We start from the raw sequence: 18,800 nt of genomic DNA on the forward strand, positions 1-18,800 counted from the left end.
CATATTTAGTTAATTATTTGATCCTGTCTCACCTCAGTGTCTTCAGTTGACAGTCTGGATCCTTTAGTAAATCATTGAGCTGCTTCACTCCTGATTGTCCAGGATCATTCCCTGTGAGATCCAGCTTCATCAGGTGTGAAGGGTTTGATCTCAGAGCTGAGGCCAGAGCTTTATAACCTTCTTCTGTCACACTGCAGTTAGAGAGTCTAGAACAGAGAGAAAAACACTCAGCTGATTAATCAGTGAAACCTGAACAATATAGATCTGATTAACAATGAAGAAGCCCCTCTTTCTGGTGGTCTAAAGCACATTCAGTGGTGTTTCAGTTCTCAACTAAATGTCTGTTGCATTATAAAATTATTGATCAAGTACATGATGAGTGTTGTAGCAACATTGACTGACATCTGGTCAAATTAGTGAATCGTGATTCTCGCGAACACTTCATTAATTTGCCTGAACAGACAAGAGGTCTTTGTCTCGTTCTCCCATTCCAACACCCACACACACTTCAACACACGTAACACGACACCAAACATTTCTTTCCCAAAGAAGCACACACACACCAAGAGACTTTATTCAACAGAATCATATTTAAGACCTCAACAAATGGACTTGATATTTTTCTGTGTCGCCATTTATGTGTCACGACCGATGTGGAACTGATTTCAATATCAGTATGTATTAATCAAACTTTAAAATGTCTAGACTAATGCATAATAATCAAACGTTGCATTCCTGTAACCGTAACCTGAATGTGTTTGATACCATTTTAAATCTTGAGACCTAACGGAGTTGAATCTCGATAATAGACTGCAATGATATGATTATTACTAGATTAATCCGTTTCAGTCATAGAAATGACTAAGCCAAAGCTCCGTCATAAATCTACACAGCCGGGGGTCTGTCTCGACAGGACAAATGGATTCTCCCGCTCCCAGATCACTGAAGGTGATTGGGCAATCCGCCAGGAAAAGGCGTTATCCTTACATTCCTTAAAAGCCAAACGCTCTTCCTTCTCTCTGTTCCCTGCTCTTCCTGCCTTCGTCAGCATGTGAAATCTTCGGTCATGAACTCCCTCAGGAGTTCCCTCTTTTTATTTTCTTTATCTAAGTTTCTTTTGTTTCATTTTCAAATTCTCCTTTGTTCGTTTCCACCTAAGAGTGAACAAATTTAGCGTGAATTATTCCTTCAGCAACTTCCCTTCCAAAAGAGGCCTTCTTCAAAACTCCCGCGGCCAGCGCGCCCCGGAGACACGAGAGCACGCACCCTGTCCGAGCCTCCACGAGAGAACGCGCCTAAGCACGAGAATGCGCGCTCCTCCTCAGACATTAACGCAAAGAACTGTGCAAGTATCCACTCTAACGAGTTTTAATGTTTTAAGGTTCGATGCATTTTGTTGGCTCTCTCAAAGGTCTGTGATGTTGCTATTCCTATGATCATTCGTGATCTTCTCTTTCTCTCTCTCCCTCAAACCGCGCGCTGTCACTCTTACGTCCCTGCCCTCGTTCTATTTCTCTCTCTCTCTCTCTCATCTAATATCTGTTTTGTCTTGTTTGTTAACTGTAGGTATATGTACATATAACGTGTATCTTGTGTAGTCCTTATATTCTGTAGTTTTGCATTTATTAAAACCATATATTATAAATGACTGGTGACTGTTTAACGATTGTAAAAATACAAACGTCAATGAGGTAGATCCGAGCTACCAGCTCTTCTTATTTACTACATTAAGTAGTTTTAATTTTATAAACACAGGAAAATTAATGTTCACGACCAGAAAGTTAATATTTCTTGGAGTTTATAGGGGATAACTTTATCGAGAGATTGATAGATTGATCTTTGATGGTTTTTGCGGGACAGACACCTATTTGATCATTACATGAATTTCCATTAAAGGTTGTCTCATAATCGAAATTAAATAAGATTATTGATATATGAATGAGGAATTATAAGACGTTGTGATCGATTATTCATATATTCATGTAATCTATACATTTTCAAGTTCAGTTCTCAACTAAATGTCTGTTGCATTACAAAAATTATTGATAAGATAAAAAACGTAATTATTGTTTTAAAGATAAGCTCTAATTAGTTGTCTAGATGAGAAAATTCCCGTGGTTTCGTCTCAGTCGGGATCCTTGTGAAGCAGAATGCATGACCTGCAAAGCTGGCATGTACGTGTCAGTGTCAAATAAAGGTGCTAGTGACCTAGAAGCCCACATAAGGAAAGTATACAAGAGAATATCAGGAGGACTGAAATTATTTCTTTATTAAATTATTGTTTTTTTTCTGGCAACTTATTTTTTATTTTATTTTAACCAATATTTAGCCTGCATATATGACTAATTTTGTATAATTTCATCCCGTCTCACCTCAGTGTCTTCAGTTGACAGTCTGGATCCTGTAGTAAAACATTGAGCTCCTTCACTCCTGATTCTCCAGGATCATTCCCTGTGAGATCCAGCTCTATCAGGTGTGAAGGGTTTGATCTCAGAGCTGAGGCCAGAGCTTTATAACCTTCTTCTGTCACACTGCAGTTAGAGAGTCTAGAACAGAGAGGAAAACACTCAGCTGATTAATCAGTTAAACCTGAACAATATAGTTCCTTAAACTTAAACTATAGTTTTTAGTTTTTATTCTTTGTACAAATGTATTGAAAGTTAGTTGCAAAAACTGACAATTGAATCTGGAGTCAAACAAAAGGCACAGAGAACTTTAATATGTTCTCTAAAACTGTACAGGTCTGAAAGTCTTTGATCTGAATGATCCACAACAAGTAACCTGAAAATGGTCGGAAAATTAGAAAATTAAAGTTTTGGAATGGCATAATAAAAATATCCATATTTAAAATTTATCGACTAAAATAATTAGGGCTGGGCAACAAACTCAAGCTCCTCCAACATTTCTCTTTAAAAATAGTCGTTTTAGACTTCTAATTCGTGACTAGTGTTTTGTTTTGCTCTATCCTCTGCACTTCCGCGTTTGTCATTACGTTGTGCGTCAAGCTCAAGTGTTTCTCTTCCACGGTAAATCGATGCGTACGGCCGTCTGCTGGAAGCTAGTTATTTTAGTTTATAAAGTTTTAAATATATCTTTTTTCTTACACAAACACATTGCTTCACTTCAAAAGGCCTTTATGAGCCGTGTGGAGCACTTTTATCATGGATGGATGCACTTTGATGGACTTCAAAAATATATACAGCCATTCACTGCAATTATAAAGCTTGGAAGAGCCAGGACATTTTTTTATATAACTCTGATTGTATTCGTCTAAAAGAACGAATTTGACTTAAGGGTGAGTAAATCATGGGCTAATATGTGGGTGAACTATCACTTTAAGTACCAGGACAGGTGTTACCAATTACACAACATATTTTTCAAGAAAATATATTTATCAATAACGCTCAGGATCTGTAGCTCTTATTCTGATCTTTAATGTTAGATCTTTTTCCTTTTAATAAATGAAAGATCTTTGGATTTTCCCCTTAATTTAAAACAAATGCTTAGTTTGTGGTTCATTATTATTTTGAATAAAAAAACACAACAACAATAGAACAAAGACAAACTCACTTATATTAAACAAAGAAATGGAGCTTTTATTCACAAAAGGTCTCTTGCGCTTTTGCCTCCGGCATCATCATGTCAGTCATCGCACCTCACTCTAGTCACGTTACTCCTGTGGTTCAACTTACCTCAGTATCTCTAATTTACACTTTATATTATTCAGTCCAGTGCAGAGCAGCTTCACTCCTGAATCCTGCAGATTATTATTGTTCATGTTCAGCTCTTTCAGATTGGTGTCTGATCCAAGAACTGCAGCCAGAGCTGAACAGCTTTTTTCTGTTAAGTTACAACTATTTAACCTACAAGGGAAATAAGTCACATCACATGATTAGATGGAACACATACATATTTCTATATAGAAATATTAAATGTGTTCCATTTTTTTACATAAACAGCATAGTAAATAGGCTGAGTTAAACTAGCATTACTCTTCAAAAAGTATTATTTCCTGTACATTATTATTTTTTATACAGTGACAAATTTCCTAGATAAAATGAAGCATGTTTGAAAAAAATATTTGTGTTAAAGGACAGTTTCTGTCGTAGTTTCGTAGTTTTTGTCCAACTCCATTGACTTGTTTTGGATGTGCTGTGAGGTACGGTATTACAAAAACTATGATAAAACCTGTTGGAAAGCATCTTTTACAGCGATTTTTGTGTGAGCATATCAGTCAACCCCCCTGACCACTCAGTGAGTTTCACGTCTTTGTAAACGAAAGTTGAATGCGTTTTAGGAAGTATTGTTCCAGTGCACCTATGCAGCCATTGTGGAGGTGGGGGGGGGGTGCTACCACAGAAACCGGAAATTTTCGGGCCAGCGGCATGTGTCCAAATTTCAATCTTAACCGTTCTATTTAATCAGAAACAATCTGAAAACAGGGCTTTAAGTGTAAAATACAGAATTTGTCCGTTAACCTCTTATCAAGCGCCCCCCTTTTTTTAATAGACACGAAAATGCACATTGCGAACTTAAATGGTTGTAATTCAAGAATGCTTTGGAATATAGATGTAAGATTGGTCTTGTTTTTAAGAAGACACTTGGCAGATTTTTGTAGAAGTGAAATAAATTAATACAGTTAAACAGATATAAAGTTATAGAAGTTTGAGTTTATGAAAATGTACAACGTTAAAAATTTTATTATTCATATTTCATATAAAATATATATTTTCAAAACCTGGTGGACTCTAAAAATCAAAGGCAAAAATCTGAACAAGTTGTGTTTCAAATTTAAGGTTAATATCTCAAAAATCAAAAAATAAGCTTTCAGTGAGATTTTTTTTGGGCGCAGGACCAAACTTTTCCACTAGTTGACATTACTGCTCATATAAGGGCGCCTTCAATTCCATATGTTGTTTGAGTGATCTGAACCATTATTTTTACAATTTTCATACAATTTATGAAGTAGACATCCTACTCAGAAGTAGTATTGGAATTCAACCTCTAAGAAACATAAAAAGAACACGTATGTGCATTATAGTTCGCTGCCACAAATGGTGAATCACAAATGGTGAATCTATTATTTTTTTCTTTATATTTAAAACATTTTCAGACCTTTTTTTCTAAAACAATTGAATGTATGCTATCATTTGAACTCTTGGCATGAAAACAAACTGAGGTTTCTACCATTCTTTTTAATGATTTTTCATGTTCATCACTATTTCAAAATAAAGGTCTGAACACGCCTTAGGAGTATGAACATATTCTTGTTGCAAATTGATAAATTACGGCTCATCTGTAATGTATTATAAAGGTCACCAAAAATGAAAACTAGAGATTGTAAGCTTTCAAATGATATATAGTTTGTCAAGATTGGTTTAGGTTTAGTATAGGATATTACTGTTTTAAATATCTAATGGCAATAATATGCCAATATAGGCAAGGCAAGGCAAGGCAAGTTTATTTATGTAGCACATTTCATACACAGTGGTAATTCAAAGTACTTTACACAGAATAAATTGAAATAATTACATAAATAATAAAATAAATAAGAATAATTAAAACAGTTTAGAAAATAAAATACAGTGCAAACAGTCGGACGAACAGTGGCACAGTGCTCATTCAGTAAATGCAAAGCTAAGCAGTGGTAATTCAAAGTGAAAATAAAAATAATAAAATACAGTGCAAACAGTCGGACGTATTTTACATCAACCGGTAGCTATTATAGATCTTTCTTTTAAAAGGATCTTCTTACGACTTCCATCTATCAACTTTCTTTTCTCTTTCAATCTTCTTACGACTTCCATCTATCAACTTTCTTTTCTCTTTCAATCTTCTTACCATCTATCAACTTTCTTTTCTCTTTCAATCTTCTTTCCATCTATCAACTTTCTTTTCTCTTTCAATCTTCTTACGAATTACATCTATCAACTTTCTTTTCTCTTTCAATCTTCTTACGACTTACATCTATCAACTTTCTTTTCTCTTTCATTTACTTGCACATTCTTTTCACTTTCCTTAGCCCTGCATTCACATTCTTAGTTCTTTCTCAGACGAAAACTTTAATATCGTCATTCAAATACTGTTCTACAAAGCTCATTCAGTAAATGCAAAGCTAAACAGATGTGTTTTGAGTCTGGATTTGAATGTGGCTACTGTAGGAGCACACATGATCTCTTCTGGAAGCTGGTTCCAGCTGCGGCTGGCATAATGGCTAAAAGCGGACTCTCCTTGCTTTGAGTGAACCCTTGGTATTTCTAGTTGATGTGATCCTAATGATCTGAGTGATCTGTTGGGTTTATATTCAGTGAGCATATCTGCAATGTATTGAGGTCCTAGGCCATTAAATGATTTATATACCAGTAATAATACTTTAAAATCAATCCTAAATGTAACTGGGAGCCAGTGTAAAGACCTGAGGACTGGTGTGATGTGTTCAAATTTTCTGGTTCTGCTCAGAATCTTGGCAGCAGCGTTCTGTACGAGCTGCAACTGTCTTATGGTCTTTTTGGGAAGGCCAGTGAGGAGTCCATTACAATAATCCACCCTGCTGGTGATGAAAGCATGCACAAGTTTCTCTAAGTCCTGACTGGAAAGCATCTAATTCTTGCAATATTTTTTAGATGATAGTATGCTGATTTAGTTCTTGCTTTGACATGACTACTGAAGCTAAGGTCTGACTCTAAAGACACCCCAAGATTCCTGACTTTATTTTTAGTTGTTTGACCTCTAGAGTGAAGGTATGCATTCACCTTGAGAACTTCATCTTTGTTTCCAAACACAATGACTTCAGTTTTGTCTTTGTTTAACTGAAGAAAGTTTTGGCACATCCAACTGTTTACTTCATCAATGCATTGGAACAGGGAGTCAATGGGGCTGTAATCATTAGGTGATAGGGCTAAGAAGATCTGTGTGTCGTCTGCATAGCTGTGGTAAGAGATTTGGTTCTTTCTCATTATTTGGCTCATTGGAAGCATGTACAGGTTGAATAGGAGTGGCGCAAGAATTGAGCCTTGAGGGACTCCGCATGTCATGGATGTCCACTCAGACTTATGGTCTCCTATACTCACATAATAACCTCTCGCTTCTAAGTATGACCTGAACCATTTTAGGACTATCCCAGAAAGCCCCACCCAGTTTTCCAGCCTGTCAAGAAGTATGTTGTGATCAATAGTGTCAAAAGCAGCACTGAGGTCGAGTAGTACCAGCACTGATAATTTGCCTGTATCAGTATTTAAGCGAATATCGTTAATTATCTTTATGAGCGCTGTCTCTGAGCTGTGATGCGATCGGAAACCAGATTGAAAATTGTCAAAGTATCCATTCGAGCTTAAGAATTTGTTCAGCTGATTGAAAACAACTTTTTCAATGATCTTGCCAATGAAAGGAAGATTTGAGATCGGTCTATAATTGCTTAATATAGTCTTATCCAGATTGTTCTTTTTCAGGAGGGGTTTGACAACTGCAGTTTTCAGGGAGTTTGGAAAACTTCCAGAGAGAAGTGAGGCATTTACCACTTCTAGGAGATCTAACACACTTTTGAAGAAAGATGTGGGAAGAGCGTCAAGGGCGCAGGTTGATGTTTTAAGGTGCTGTACGGTTTCTTCTAAAATTTTGCCATCAATTTCTTTGAAATCAGACATAGTAACTACTTTCTCAGGTTGTGGTCTAATCTGTCTGACCCCAGTGCAACTCAAGGATGTGCTGATCACCTTTCTGATATTATTGATTTTCTCAGAGAAGAAAGAAGCAAACTCACTGCACTTGCTGTCTGAGAGCATTTCACTGGGAATCTGGCTCGGGGGGTTAATCTCTCAACAGTAGCAAAAAAGAGTGCGTGTGTTGTTTAAAGCTACACTGTGTAACTTTTTTCGTTTATTCTTAGCTAAAAACACTTAGTTCTTTCAAAAATATATGTGCTCATTAATGTATATTTACTTCGTTCAAGTAATAAAGTATTCTCGTGAGTGTATAATATGCCATTGAAAATACATACGGGTGAGGGGTTCGAATGTCGGTCGCCATGTTGCCCCTCCATCTTGAAAGTACATTAGCCAAAGTGGGACATACCCGTTAATTCAAGCTTCGCCTTTCGCGTCTCCGCAATTCACTGGCACCGGCCCTGTTTATATTTTTTCCTTTCCATCTACCTCTACCTCTCCCTCTCCCTCGCAGCTCCGTCACATCAACTGATCTCAGCTCACGGAGAAAATTATATAGCCTACAATTTAAACTTTGCCTTACGCTAGTGATGTCGTACAATATACAGAATAACGATAGCACTGATAAAAGTTACTTTACTAAGATTAGCTTGCATTCGTCTGGGAACCTGATAGCTGATGTTAGCAATAAAATGGTAAAAAAAATTACGAAAACATAAAACTATTATTCATTTTACATAGATGTCATAACCTATATGTTAACTGACTAATTAAATTACTGCAAATTATAATAGTTTTCTAAAGTAACCTCATCAGTTGAAGGAATACTCATGGACGAGGTCGAACTGGAAGCCATGTTAATCTTGGACTACATTGGCCACCGTAGGAGTTAAAACGAAATCGGAATTGACAGGAACAGAAACTAATATTCACTGGATGGTCATATACCTTTTCACCTCTAGATGGGGGTAAAAATCACACAGTGTAGCTTTAACGATGCCTTCTATACTATTGTTATTATTATTTTATTCAGCCCTGCAGGTATATGCCAACAAGGCACAACAAATATATATATATATATATATATATATATATATATATATATATATATATATATACATATGCGTGTGTGTGTGTGTGTGTATTTTGTAAAATTTAAAAAATAATTTTAACCAGAACAAATCTAAAATGTATTCCCAAAATCATGCAGCCCTAGTTTCTCTTGATATCAGCATGTTCACAGCTTTTTTATATTTTATTTATTTTAGGTACCCGTCCTGCCGACTTCAACATGAGCATGAGGAGGTAAAGTGAAAAATCAAACACCTGGGAAATGACAGGTATGAACTATGTTTCAGGAATGGCACAAAGGTGTGTGACTGGTTTAGTCTCTGTCTTTAGTTCAGTGTGTTAACCCTCTGATGTTCTGCGGGGTCTTTTTAACGCGCAAATGACTTTTGCTCAAATAAAAAAAAAAGTTCCCTTTGTCCAAATGGTATGAAACCTTCTACGGCTCTCAACACTTTCTAGATCTACAAAAAAAAAAAAATTGGAATGATATCTGTTTTTATGTTAGCGTGATAAAATTTGAGACACTCGTGGTCTTCGGGGTCTCTGGAGACCCCGCAATCAAAATCATCAAAAATTCATCATCAAAATCAGAAACAACGCAGAACACATCGACAGAAATTATAGAAATAAAGTGGCACACTTCCACCAATGCAAAAAACATCCACAATGCTAAATTATATTGCTCACAATACGTGTACACACACACACACACATATAGAGGAATACATTTTTGAGACTATAAAAACTGTTCTCTTATCATTATGGTGACACTGATACATTGAAAATGTGCACACTCTCTCTCTCTCTCTCTCACACACACACACACACACACACACACAGCAACATTTGTAAGGCTATAATTTGTCAAATAAAATAATCCAAAATGCAAAACCACCACAAATAAAAAGTGGTGACACTGACACATTGACAATGTGTTCACACACACACACACACACACACACACACACACACACACACACACACACACACACACACACACACACACACACACACACACACAAACAAAGTTTTATTTTTTTTACTGCTTTATTTGCTCACTTGTTATTGCTGTTCAGTTCATGTGTTCATATGTAATATAACTGTTCATTTCTGTTCATTTTTGTTCTGTTACAGTTAGTAACTGAAATGTTGATCAAAATTGTAGAATTATATTAAAAATAGATTATTGAAATAAATGATCAATTAAGACTCCAACATTTATTTTTGTAACCTTTTGTTCAGGTTTGATTCTAATCATAATGTAACATTATTGAAAACTGGGGGTTTTTTCAGTACAAAAAATGCTAAACTTTGATAAAAAATATTTTATTTTTGTTATAATTGTGATTTTATGATATTTAGATATGAATCCAACTGAATCCAACTTGTGAAAAGATATCTTTCAGTTGCCGTAGTCAAATAGCAAATAGCATACAGTGGAGCTCTATAGCCATCTAAGTGGTTAAAGTGATTTTTATTTTATTTTAAAACTGCATTTTCCAAAAAATGGGCATAAATGTTACATTCAACCTTTTAAAATTATCCATGTTATCCCCATGAATGAAAGTTAGAAATCTGGGTCTTTTATAAAGTGAATTTTACACCAAATGCTGTTTTTTTGTAAAAAGCCTATTTAAATAAATGTTTATTTATTTATTTATAGAAATTGAAAAGTTGTCATAAATATTCCAAAAACTGCACAAATGTTGAGTAAAAACATTAACAAACAGAGTAAAATTACATTTGTAAAAAAAAAAAAATATTATCCTGTTACAAAATTAAATTATATTGTCTGGGGTCTCTGGAGACCCCAAAGAACACTAGTGTGGACATAAACGAAGACCATCAGTGTGTTAAATAATGTGCTTTTTTGCCATTTGTTGTGTATCTTTGGATTATGTTGAGTTGTAAATAAATCCAAACAATCAAAAAGCCATTCTTTTTTAAATCTCCTCATTCTTTGTACAAGGTAATGTAATGATAGTGCCTGAGAGCTCCTAATAGGGCCATTATGGGAGGGTCTTTGTCTTTCTCAGGTGTGAAACACTCAATATTCATGGGGTGGTTTACGCCTACTCCCATAAAGCTTTCTTACATAAGACATGTCTTACAAATTTTAAATCAATATATTGTCTTATCTGAATGAGTATTCAGGATGATTTTCACATAGTTTTGGAGCCAATATTCTAGGCTACCTGATAAAATTTTCAAAAGTCTTGTGAAGAAATAATCAGTTTGGGTTTCTTGACATTATTTCAGTGACATTTTTTATTGTCATTTTCACAAACCACGCATAAATGTTATCTCAAAACTACAAAATTTTACATACATGCTGCTGACATATTATTGTAGCAGAGTTTGTGCTGAATACAGTGTAATACGACTTTAGCCATGAAAATGTCACAAGTAACAGAAATAAGCGCAAATGTTAGAGCATGTCAGAACACCTCCAGGACCCAGAAAACACCTCAGACCCCAGAGGGTTAAAGGCTTTTAACTATAATTCTAAAAATGCCTCCATTCACACGTCTTTTTGATATTAAATCTTTCATGATTAAAGTAAAGCTAAGATTGCTTAAACCTAAGAACCTAAGACATTTTATTTGTTTTTAATATCTCAAGATTAAGGTCAACCGATGGCTGATGCCGATATCTTAGAGAGCAAGGGTGATCAATAGGTGATATATCATTCATTTAAAGCTAGAGTAGGTAATGTTGGAGAGCTAGCCAGATTTGAAAGTGGCACCTCTTCTAAGCTCCGCCCCCTCCTGTCAGTGCTCCGTCCAAAGCTACGCCCCCCCACAAACATGAACGCGCATCCACATTTGGAGTCAGCTCAGCTGCATGTACCTACCAGTGATGCACGGGTTGATCCAAAATGAGCGGGTGCCTGCGCCCGCGGTTACGAGTCATCCAAATACATTTTTAATGATATTCGGGTCGCGGTCGGTCGGGTCGTTTACCTTTGTAATTTATATAGTACTAGACACAATGTTCTATGAAATACATAGGTCTACACTGTATTGTCTGAATGCGCGAGGATGACGCACGAGCAGTCTGCAGATGAAAGTGGGAAATCCTTATTTACCTTTTGAATGTTGAGCGCGTTATTAACTTTTGAATAAAAGCTGACGCGGGACAAAATGCCCGATTTCCCAATGCGTTGAACTGAGCAATGCCATTGTGCCATTATAATAGGCTACTTTTAAACGCATATAGCTCAGTAATGTCAGTTTTATGTAGCCTATTTGCTGAGAGGGGGCGGGGGGGATTTTTGTTGGGAAAGTCCGGGGAGAGACGCACGTCGATTAGGCTGGATAAACACATGCAGCATCTTAATTGTTAAGAAAATGAAACAAAATAAATGAATAAATCAAGCCTTTATTACAAAACACTAGGCTATATCATACAGCATTCAGAAAAATGCGCACCCCTAGTTCCTCCGTCAATGGCCCATGACGCGATGAGCATTTACTAGCTACTTTAAAAAAACGCGGGTCGGGTACAATATTTTCTTTCTTTTTTTTGCGGTCCGAGTTGCGGGCGGGTTAGTTGAAAACGTCGGTCGGGTGCGGGTTGTTTATACATTGACCCGCGCATCACTGCTGTGCACGCAGTGGTGCTCGGGCACGAGACATGAAGGCATCTGATTGGTTCTTTACATTCGCACCGAATGGCAGTGATTGGTCAGAGTTTTTACTGTCCTACAGCTGCTACAGAGGTCAGATTTGTTTCATTCCTTTTTCTGAACACATAATGTATTGACTACTATCAGAATGGAAGGACCATTTCACCCAGTATAATAAAAAATGTTTCTGAACAGGATTACCAACCCTACCTTCAAGGTGAGACACGGCAGGCAAAAAAAATATTTGTCTTTAATAACATGTTTTCTTTCAGACTTGTGGTGAAAAAAAGTCTGAAATACACATTTAGGTCTTTATTTTACTACACTGTCTTTTTGTGTCTGTAGATTTCTCATAAATTCAACAGAAGTTGGCGTTCGTAATCAACACGCTGCTCAGCGATCTCTGTCTGCACTGTCATCACATGCACCGCTGGAAAGCTCTCTCTCTTCTGTACAATGCTGTTGGATCCAAATATGGTAATTTCCTTTTTATCAGCAACCAATCGTTAAAGTAAAAGGGCTGAATGCGTAATCTCATTGGCTGATGATAAATCTTTAAAGCCCTTTTTCTCAAAATGACTCTCATTCTCCAAGTCCGAAATCTCCACTTCAGTTGCACTGATATACACCAAACTTTACAGTCTTGTACCTAGTTATATTCTGAAGACATTTACTGAGGGATTTGTAAATATATTATTCCTAGCCTGATTTATATATCATTTTATTCCAAAAAACATGGCAAAAAAATGTTTTACGGCTATTGACAGTATATTCTGATTTACAGGATAACAAAAGTAGATATCCATAAATCCCTCTGTAATTTTTTTTCCCCATCTAATATGTGAACACAATGAAAAAATATTTTTTAACCTGGCTTTATACAATACTCAGATTTTTTTTTTAATATATGCAAATTAGCACTTATTTAATTAGATATTGCCTAATTTGCATATTGAAACATTAAATTACAGAAAACTTGTAAGATTTTTTTTAGGTAATCACCTGGGAAAGTTTCATGGTGATATCTGCTAATTAAAAATTGTAGGCCTAAAAGAAGCATCCATGACAATTGCTGAAATGAAATTTATAGTTATTTTAATTAATATTTAATGAACTAGAAAAAAAAATATATATATGAAAAAATATTTTGAACTTGATAAAAAAATGGTAAAAAAAAACATCTTAAAATGTGTACATCAAATTTGAAACAACAGGATTTTGATAAATGTTTATTTGTAAATCGCTCAATGATTTACGTATTGAATTACATTATTATTACATTAAACTACTCATAAAAATAAGCATTAAAATATCTAATTACTGGGAGATACAGAGGGACAACTAATATATGATGTGGTAATATATATGTACTTTATTTTAAAGGTGTTGAAAAACACTTTTGAAAACCGTATCGGCCGAGTACCAAAACACACTTGTAACCAATCAGCAGTCAGGGGCGTGTCTACTAATGATGGGGAGGAGAGAGCGCTCAGTGCACACAGCACAGACATTAGCCGAATGACTACAGAAACAGAGAGATGACAGATAAAAAAACAAATGAGGAAAATGTCTGCAGAACTTAAAATTTAAAAAAGGCTTACGATCAGGCAAGAGGTAGGACTCGTGTTAATATCGGAGAAGCTTACCAGCGCTGGAGAGAACTCAAGGATAAATGAGTAACATTGTTTAGCTTTGTTTCACAGAACTAATATATGCTTGCTTTTGCTTGAATATGCTTGTGTGTCATCTTTGCTTGTTTTTTCATTTGCGATCTTATTGCCGTTCGCTTCAGCTATAAAAAAGACAGTCATTTCCACACCATATAAGCCTGGAGCGTCTAAATCTCCTCCACTGTCTGTTTCAACATGTGGACGCGCTCTATGTCATTTTTTTCCAAACGTTTGTCCGCGGCAACAGTCCGACCTCTGCCTCTACCTCCTCGTGTGCCGGGTGTTGAGCGTCGTCTTCCACGTGAAACGGAGCTGAACCATTGATGCGTTACAACACACATTACTACCAAAACACATTCGACATGGATTACCATAGTAACACATTGCTTTCACTTATTGGTGACATCATGCAGATTCCGCCATAGTCGTTGCCTGGGTTACGGTCACATACGTAAGTGTGGGGCGGAGCTATCAGAATAGGGGCGAGATCTTTTTGGGCGTGTTTGTTTTGGTGATTTCAAATATCAACATTGGCCAAAAGTGTTTTTCAAAAACTGCTGATCCCACCTTTAAGTATAACCTGTATTAGAAAAATCTCAATGTTTTATATTTAGGGCTGTCAATGTTAACAATTTAACTCATGCGATTCATTTTTGTCCAGTTTAACACGTTCAAATATTTAACAAAATTAACGCAGCATCCGTTTTGTTTCAGTCATCCTTTGGCTAGCACTAAATTATATGATCCTGCTCTTATTCATGCAAACGCTTTTAAACCATTCAAGCGTGACGAGACAAAAGAGAACACGCTGCCTGTGAATGTCCTGTTTATTTGACACACACACACACACACACACACAAAGATGCGCACCAGTATCGTGCGCACAGACAGCGCGCCAGAATACAGTTCTCTTTCGCGCTTGAACGAACAATAACACACACAATTATGCCAAAATGTCTGTTTTCTGTCTGTTCAACATGAGCAGTCTTAAATGAGTTAAATAAAGTCTTAAATGAGTTAAAGTCTTAAATGAACGTAAAGAGCTGTGAGAATGAGGCGCGTGTGAGATCCGCGTCATGTGCAGCAGCGGCTGGTTTTAAAGGGACAGCAGCCAATAAAGCTGTCTGTCAGTAAAGTTAATCAAAGAACAAAGGGAACAGAGGCAATTACTCCCTGCTCTTGATTAAAGAACTGTTGTAGCTTTAATAAATGTTAGTCTATATTTGGCCACATGGCTATAATTAATGTTAAAAAAAAAATGTTATCCAGACATCAATAGCTGTATTAGTATCAGTGATACTGAAGATGCCATTAAACAAATATTGGTAACACTTTACAATAAGGTTCATTAGTTATCATTAGATAATTTATTTACTAACATGAACTAACAATGAGCAATTACATTTGTTACTGTATTTATAAATCTTTGTTAATGTTAGTTAATAAAAAAACAGCTGTTCATTGTTTGTTCATGTTAGTTCACAGTGGATTAACTAATGCTAACAAATACAACCTTCGATTTTAATGTATTACACACACACACACATACACTGTTTTTCTTCCTCGAGTATGAGCTAATATATAATTCTATATAAGTCATAAAAGTCTGCTGTATCATATGATACAAAATAAACATGCAAACATTTTTACATGTTCTTTTATATTTTGTCTAAAGGTTTGATAACTGTCTACATTAAAAATAGTAGACATTTTTAAAACTATTATTTCATATGTCAGGCTTTGCAGGGTTACGCATTCAATGTTCATGATGGGGAATCACTATAGAGTAATGTAGATAAATGCTTTTTTTAGATTAGAGCAAAACATAAAATATATTAAAAGACTTACAGAGCTCTTCTGGAGGTTTTGATGACTGCCGATAATCTAATGAGACACTCGTCTGATTTCTTGAATTTCTGAAGCTCAAACTCCTCTAGCTCTTCCTCTGATGTCAACAACACAAAGGCCACAGCAGACCACTGGGCAGGTGAAAGGTCACCAGATGAGAGACTTCCTTTGCTAAGGTGGGTCTGAATCTCTTTCACCAGAGTTTGGTCGTTCAGTTCATTCAGACAGTAGAACAGATTGATGGATCTCTCTGCAGGAAGATCATCTTCTAATTTCTGCTTGATGTACTGAACTATTTCCTTGTTGCTCTGGTCATTGCCGTCTTGCTGTGTCAACAGACCTCGTAAGAGTCGTCGATTGGACGGGAGTGACAGACCGAGGAGGAAGCGAAGGAAAAGGTCCAGGTGTCCATTGTCACTCTCGAGCGCCTTGTCCACTGCAGTCTTGAGAAAATCAATCATGGTTTCATTTCTGTTTTCCTGTTCTGTAGACTCATGATCAAACACACTTGTCTTGTTGATATCTAGACACAGATGTGCATAAAGGGCTGCAATAAACTCTTGAATGCTCAAGTGAACAAAGCAGTACATGGTCCCAAGAACGATTCCTGTTTCCTCCTTAAAGATCTGGGTACACATGCCTGAGTACACTGATGCCTTATAGACGTCAAGACCACAGGCTTCCAGGTCTGTGTCATAGAAGATCAGGTTGCTTCTTTCCAGCTGATGAAATGCCAGTTTCCCCAGTGAAAGGATGGCGTCTTTATCCCAGGAAACATCTGGTGTGTATTCTCCATCATACTTTCGGCGGCTCTGCTGGATCTGAAAGCGGAGAAAGTGTGTGTACATTTGTGTCAGAGTCTTGGGAGTGTCTTCAGTGTTTGATTCCTGCAGTGTTTTAGAGATCTCATCAGCCTGAGTGTTTTTCACATCATTATTTATTTTCTCCTCCAGAATGTTCTGGAGAACAGTGGCTGAAATCCAGCAGAAGACGGGGATGTGGCACATGATGAAGAGACTCTTTGATTGTTTAATGTGATCTATGATTGTGTTGGCTTGATTCTGATCAGTGAATCTTTTTTTGAAGTACTCTTGCTTTTGTGCATCGCTGAATCCTCGTATCTCTGTCAGCCGGTCGATGCAGTCAGGAGGAATCTTACTGGCAGCTGCTGGTCTGGTGGTGATCCAGATGAGAGCAGAAGGAAGCAGATTTCCCTTCATGAGGTTCGTTAGGAGAACATCCAGAGAGGCTGGTGACGATACATCACGCCACGTCTCATTACAATCAAACTTCAGAGGAAGGCGACATTCGTCCAGTCCATCAAGGATGAACAGCACTTTGAACTGATTCCTTCTTGTAAGGTTCAGTCCTTTTGTCTCTGGGAAAAATTGAGTTATAAGGTCCATCAAACTTAGTTTTTCTTTCTCCTTTAAGTTCATCTCTCTGAATGGAAGAGGAAATATGAAGCTGATATCTTGATTCTCTTTTCCTTCAGCCCAGTCCAGAACAAACTTTTGCACAGAGACTGATTTCCCGATGCCAGCGACTCCTTTTGTCAGTACAGTTCGGATCTCCTCGTCTTGTTCAGGCGCTTCAAACAAATGTGTGCATTCAACCTGTATCTCTTGTGCTTCATGATGCCTGGAAGCCACTTCAATCTGTCTCACCTCATGTTCAGTATTGACCTGTTCACTGCCACCCTGAGTGATATAGAGATCTGTGTAGATGTTATTCAGAAGTGTGAAGTCACCTTGTTTCGCAATTCCTTCAAACACACATTGATGATACTTCTTTAGGCCACATTTCAGCTGAGGAATGAAGAACAGCTCATCTAAACACAGGAACAGAACAGATAGTTTTAGTCTTCATTTTCTCTCCTACATTTATAAGAGACAATCTGACAGATGATCATGAGTCTCTCACCTTCTAGAGCATCAGCAGCTTCATCTTGCTTCATCTCTCTCAGGTAATGTAGTGTGAGATCAAGAGCTGATTCCTTGATACTGGATCTGTTCTCAATAAAGTCCTTCACAAAGTGTTGTGTGTTCTCTTTTTCTAATATTTTCTTAAACTTCTCCAGCTCATTCTTCAGACATGTGATTATTTTTCTCTCAAGATCCTACAAACAAAAGTAAGAGAAAAGACACAACACAATTTAAGCCAAATTGTACATCTACATTTGGTCAACACTATTTATTCAATAATTATAATATCTGTTAAAAAAAATTCAGTTGAAAGACTAGCAAATAGAAAAAAAAAAGAGAAGGGAAAACAAAAGTGCTTAAAAGGAAAAATAGTGATCTGGAGGAATTACATTTAAAAAAAATTGTCATAATATATGTTTATTATAAATATGAAACATTTATAAAAATGTGTTTTCCTACCTCAAAGATCCCTAGAAGATTGTCTTTGAAATTCTTGGGAGTCTGAACGTCTGAGTCTGATGTCTTATATTGAAGCCTGTAATCAAATAAATAAAATAAATACACAGAGAGGGAAATAAGCATTAAAATTAACGAAAGAAATTAATTAATAATTTCTTATTATTAGAGATATCTGAACATCTTTGCCAAGCGCAAACCAGTACAGAAGTAATCAATAAATTATCGGGGAGGGTCATGCCTTTTTTCACAATCATTTTGGAGGGTCATAGAAAAATGTATTGCTTGCGAAGGGAGGGTCAAGTCTATTTTGACTATATAATAGATCTCAAAACTCCTCCAGTGCCCCCTTAAATAAATAACGAACAGTCCCTTAAAAAAACTTTATACCACGGGCTGTTTAAATACTCGATTCTGATTGGCTGGAAGGTGTGCAGTAAAACCGTTTAATGCACAGGTAGTTCCAGTCAGTTTGATTACAGTTCGAAATTAATCAGCTACTATAAACATTGGTAACTATAGTAACACAGTTACACTAAAC

At 36.5% G+C, this 18,800-nt stretch overlaps 1 protein-coding gene across 2 annotated transcripts in view; it reads right to left on the bottom strand.

Annotated features, from left to right (window-relative positions):
* Positions 1–18,800, bottom strand: part of LOC306999427 (uncharacterized protein) — a 101,514-nt gene that overhangs the window by 66,934 nt on the left and 15,780 nt on the right. For both annotated transcript variants that reach the window (XM_079614087.1, XM_079614088.1), the window contains exons 4-9: positions 18,263–18,338; positions 17,802–17,997; positions 15,879–17,709; positions 3,693–3,863; positions 2,373–2,546; positions 33–206 (exon numbers count right to left, since the gene is read on the bottom strand). In XM_079614087.1, coding sequence (XP_079470213.1) covers positions 33–206; positions 2,373–2,546; positions 3,693–3,863; positions 15,879–17,709; positions 17,802–17,997; positions 18,263–18,338 — 2,622 coding nt within the window. The remainder of the gene's footprint in view (positions 1–32; positions 207–2,372; positions 2,547–3,692; positions 3,864–15,878; positions 17,710–17,801; positions 17,998–18,262; positions 18,339–18,800) is intronic.

This window comes from Phoxinus phoxinus (assembly GCF_949152265.1).
Source record: "Phoxinus phoxinus genome assembly, chromosome: 5".
Lineage (NCBI taxonomy): Eukaryota > Metazoa > Chordata > Actinopteri > Cypriniformes > Leuciscidae > Phoxinus > Phoxinus phoxinus.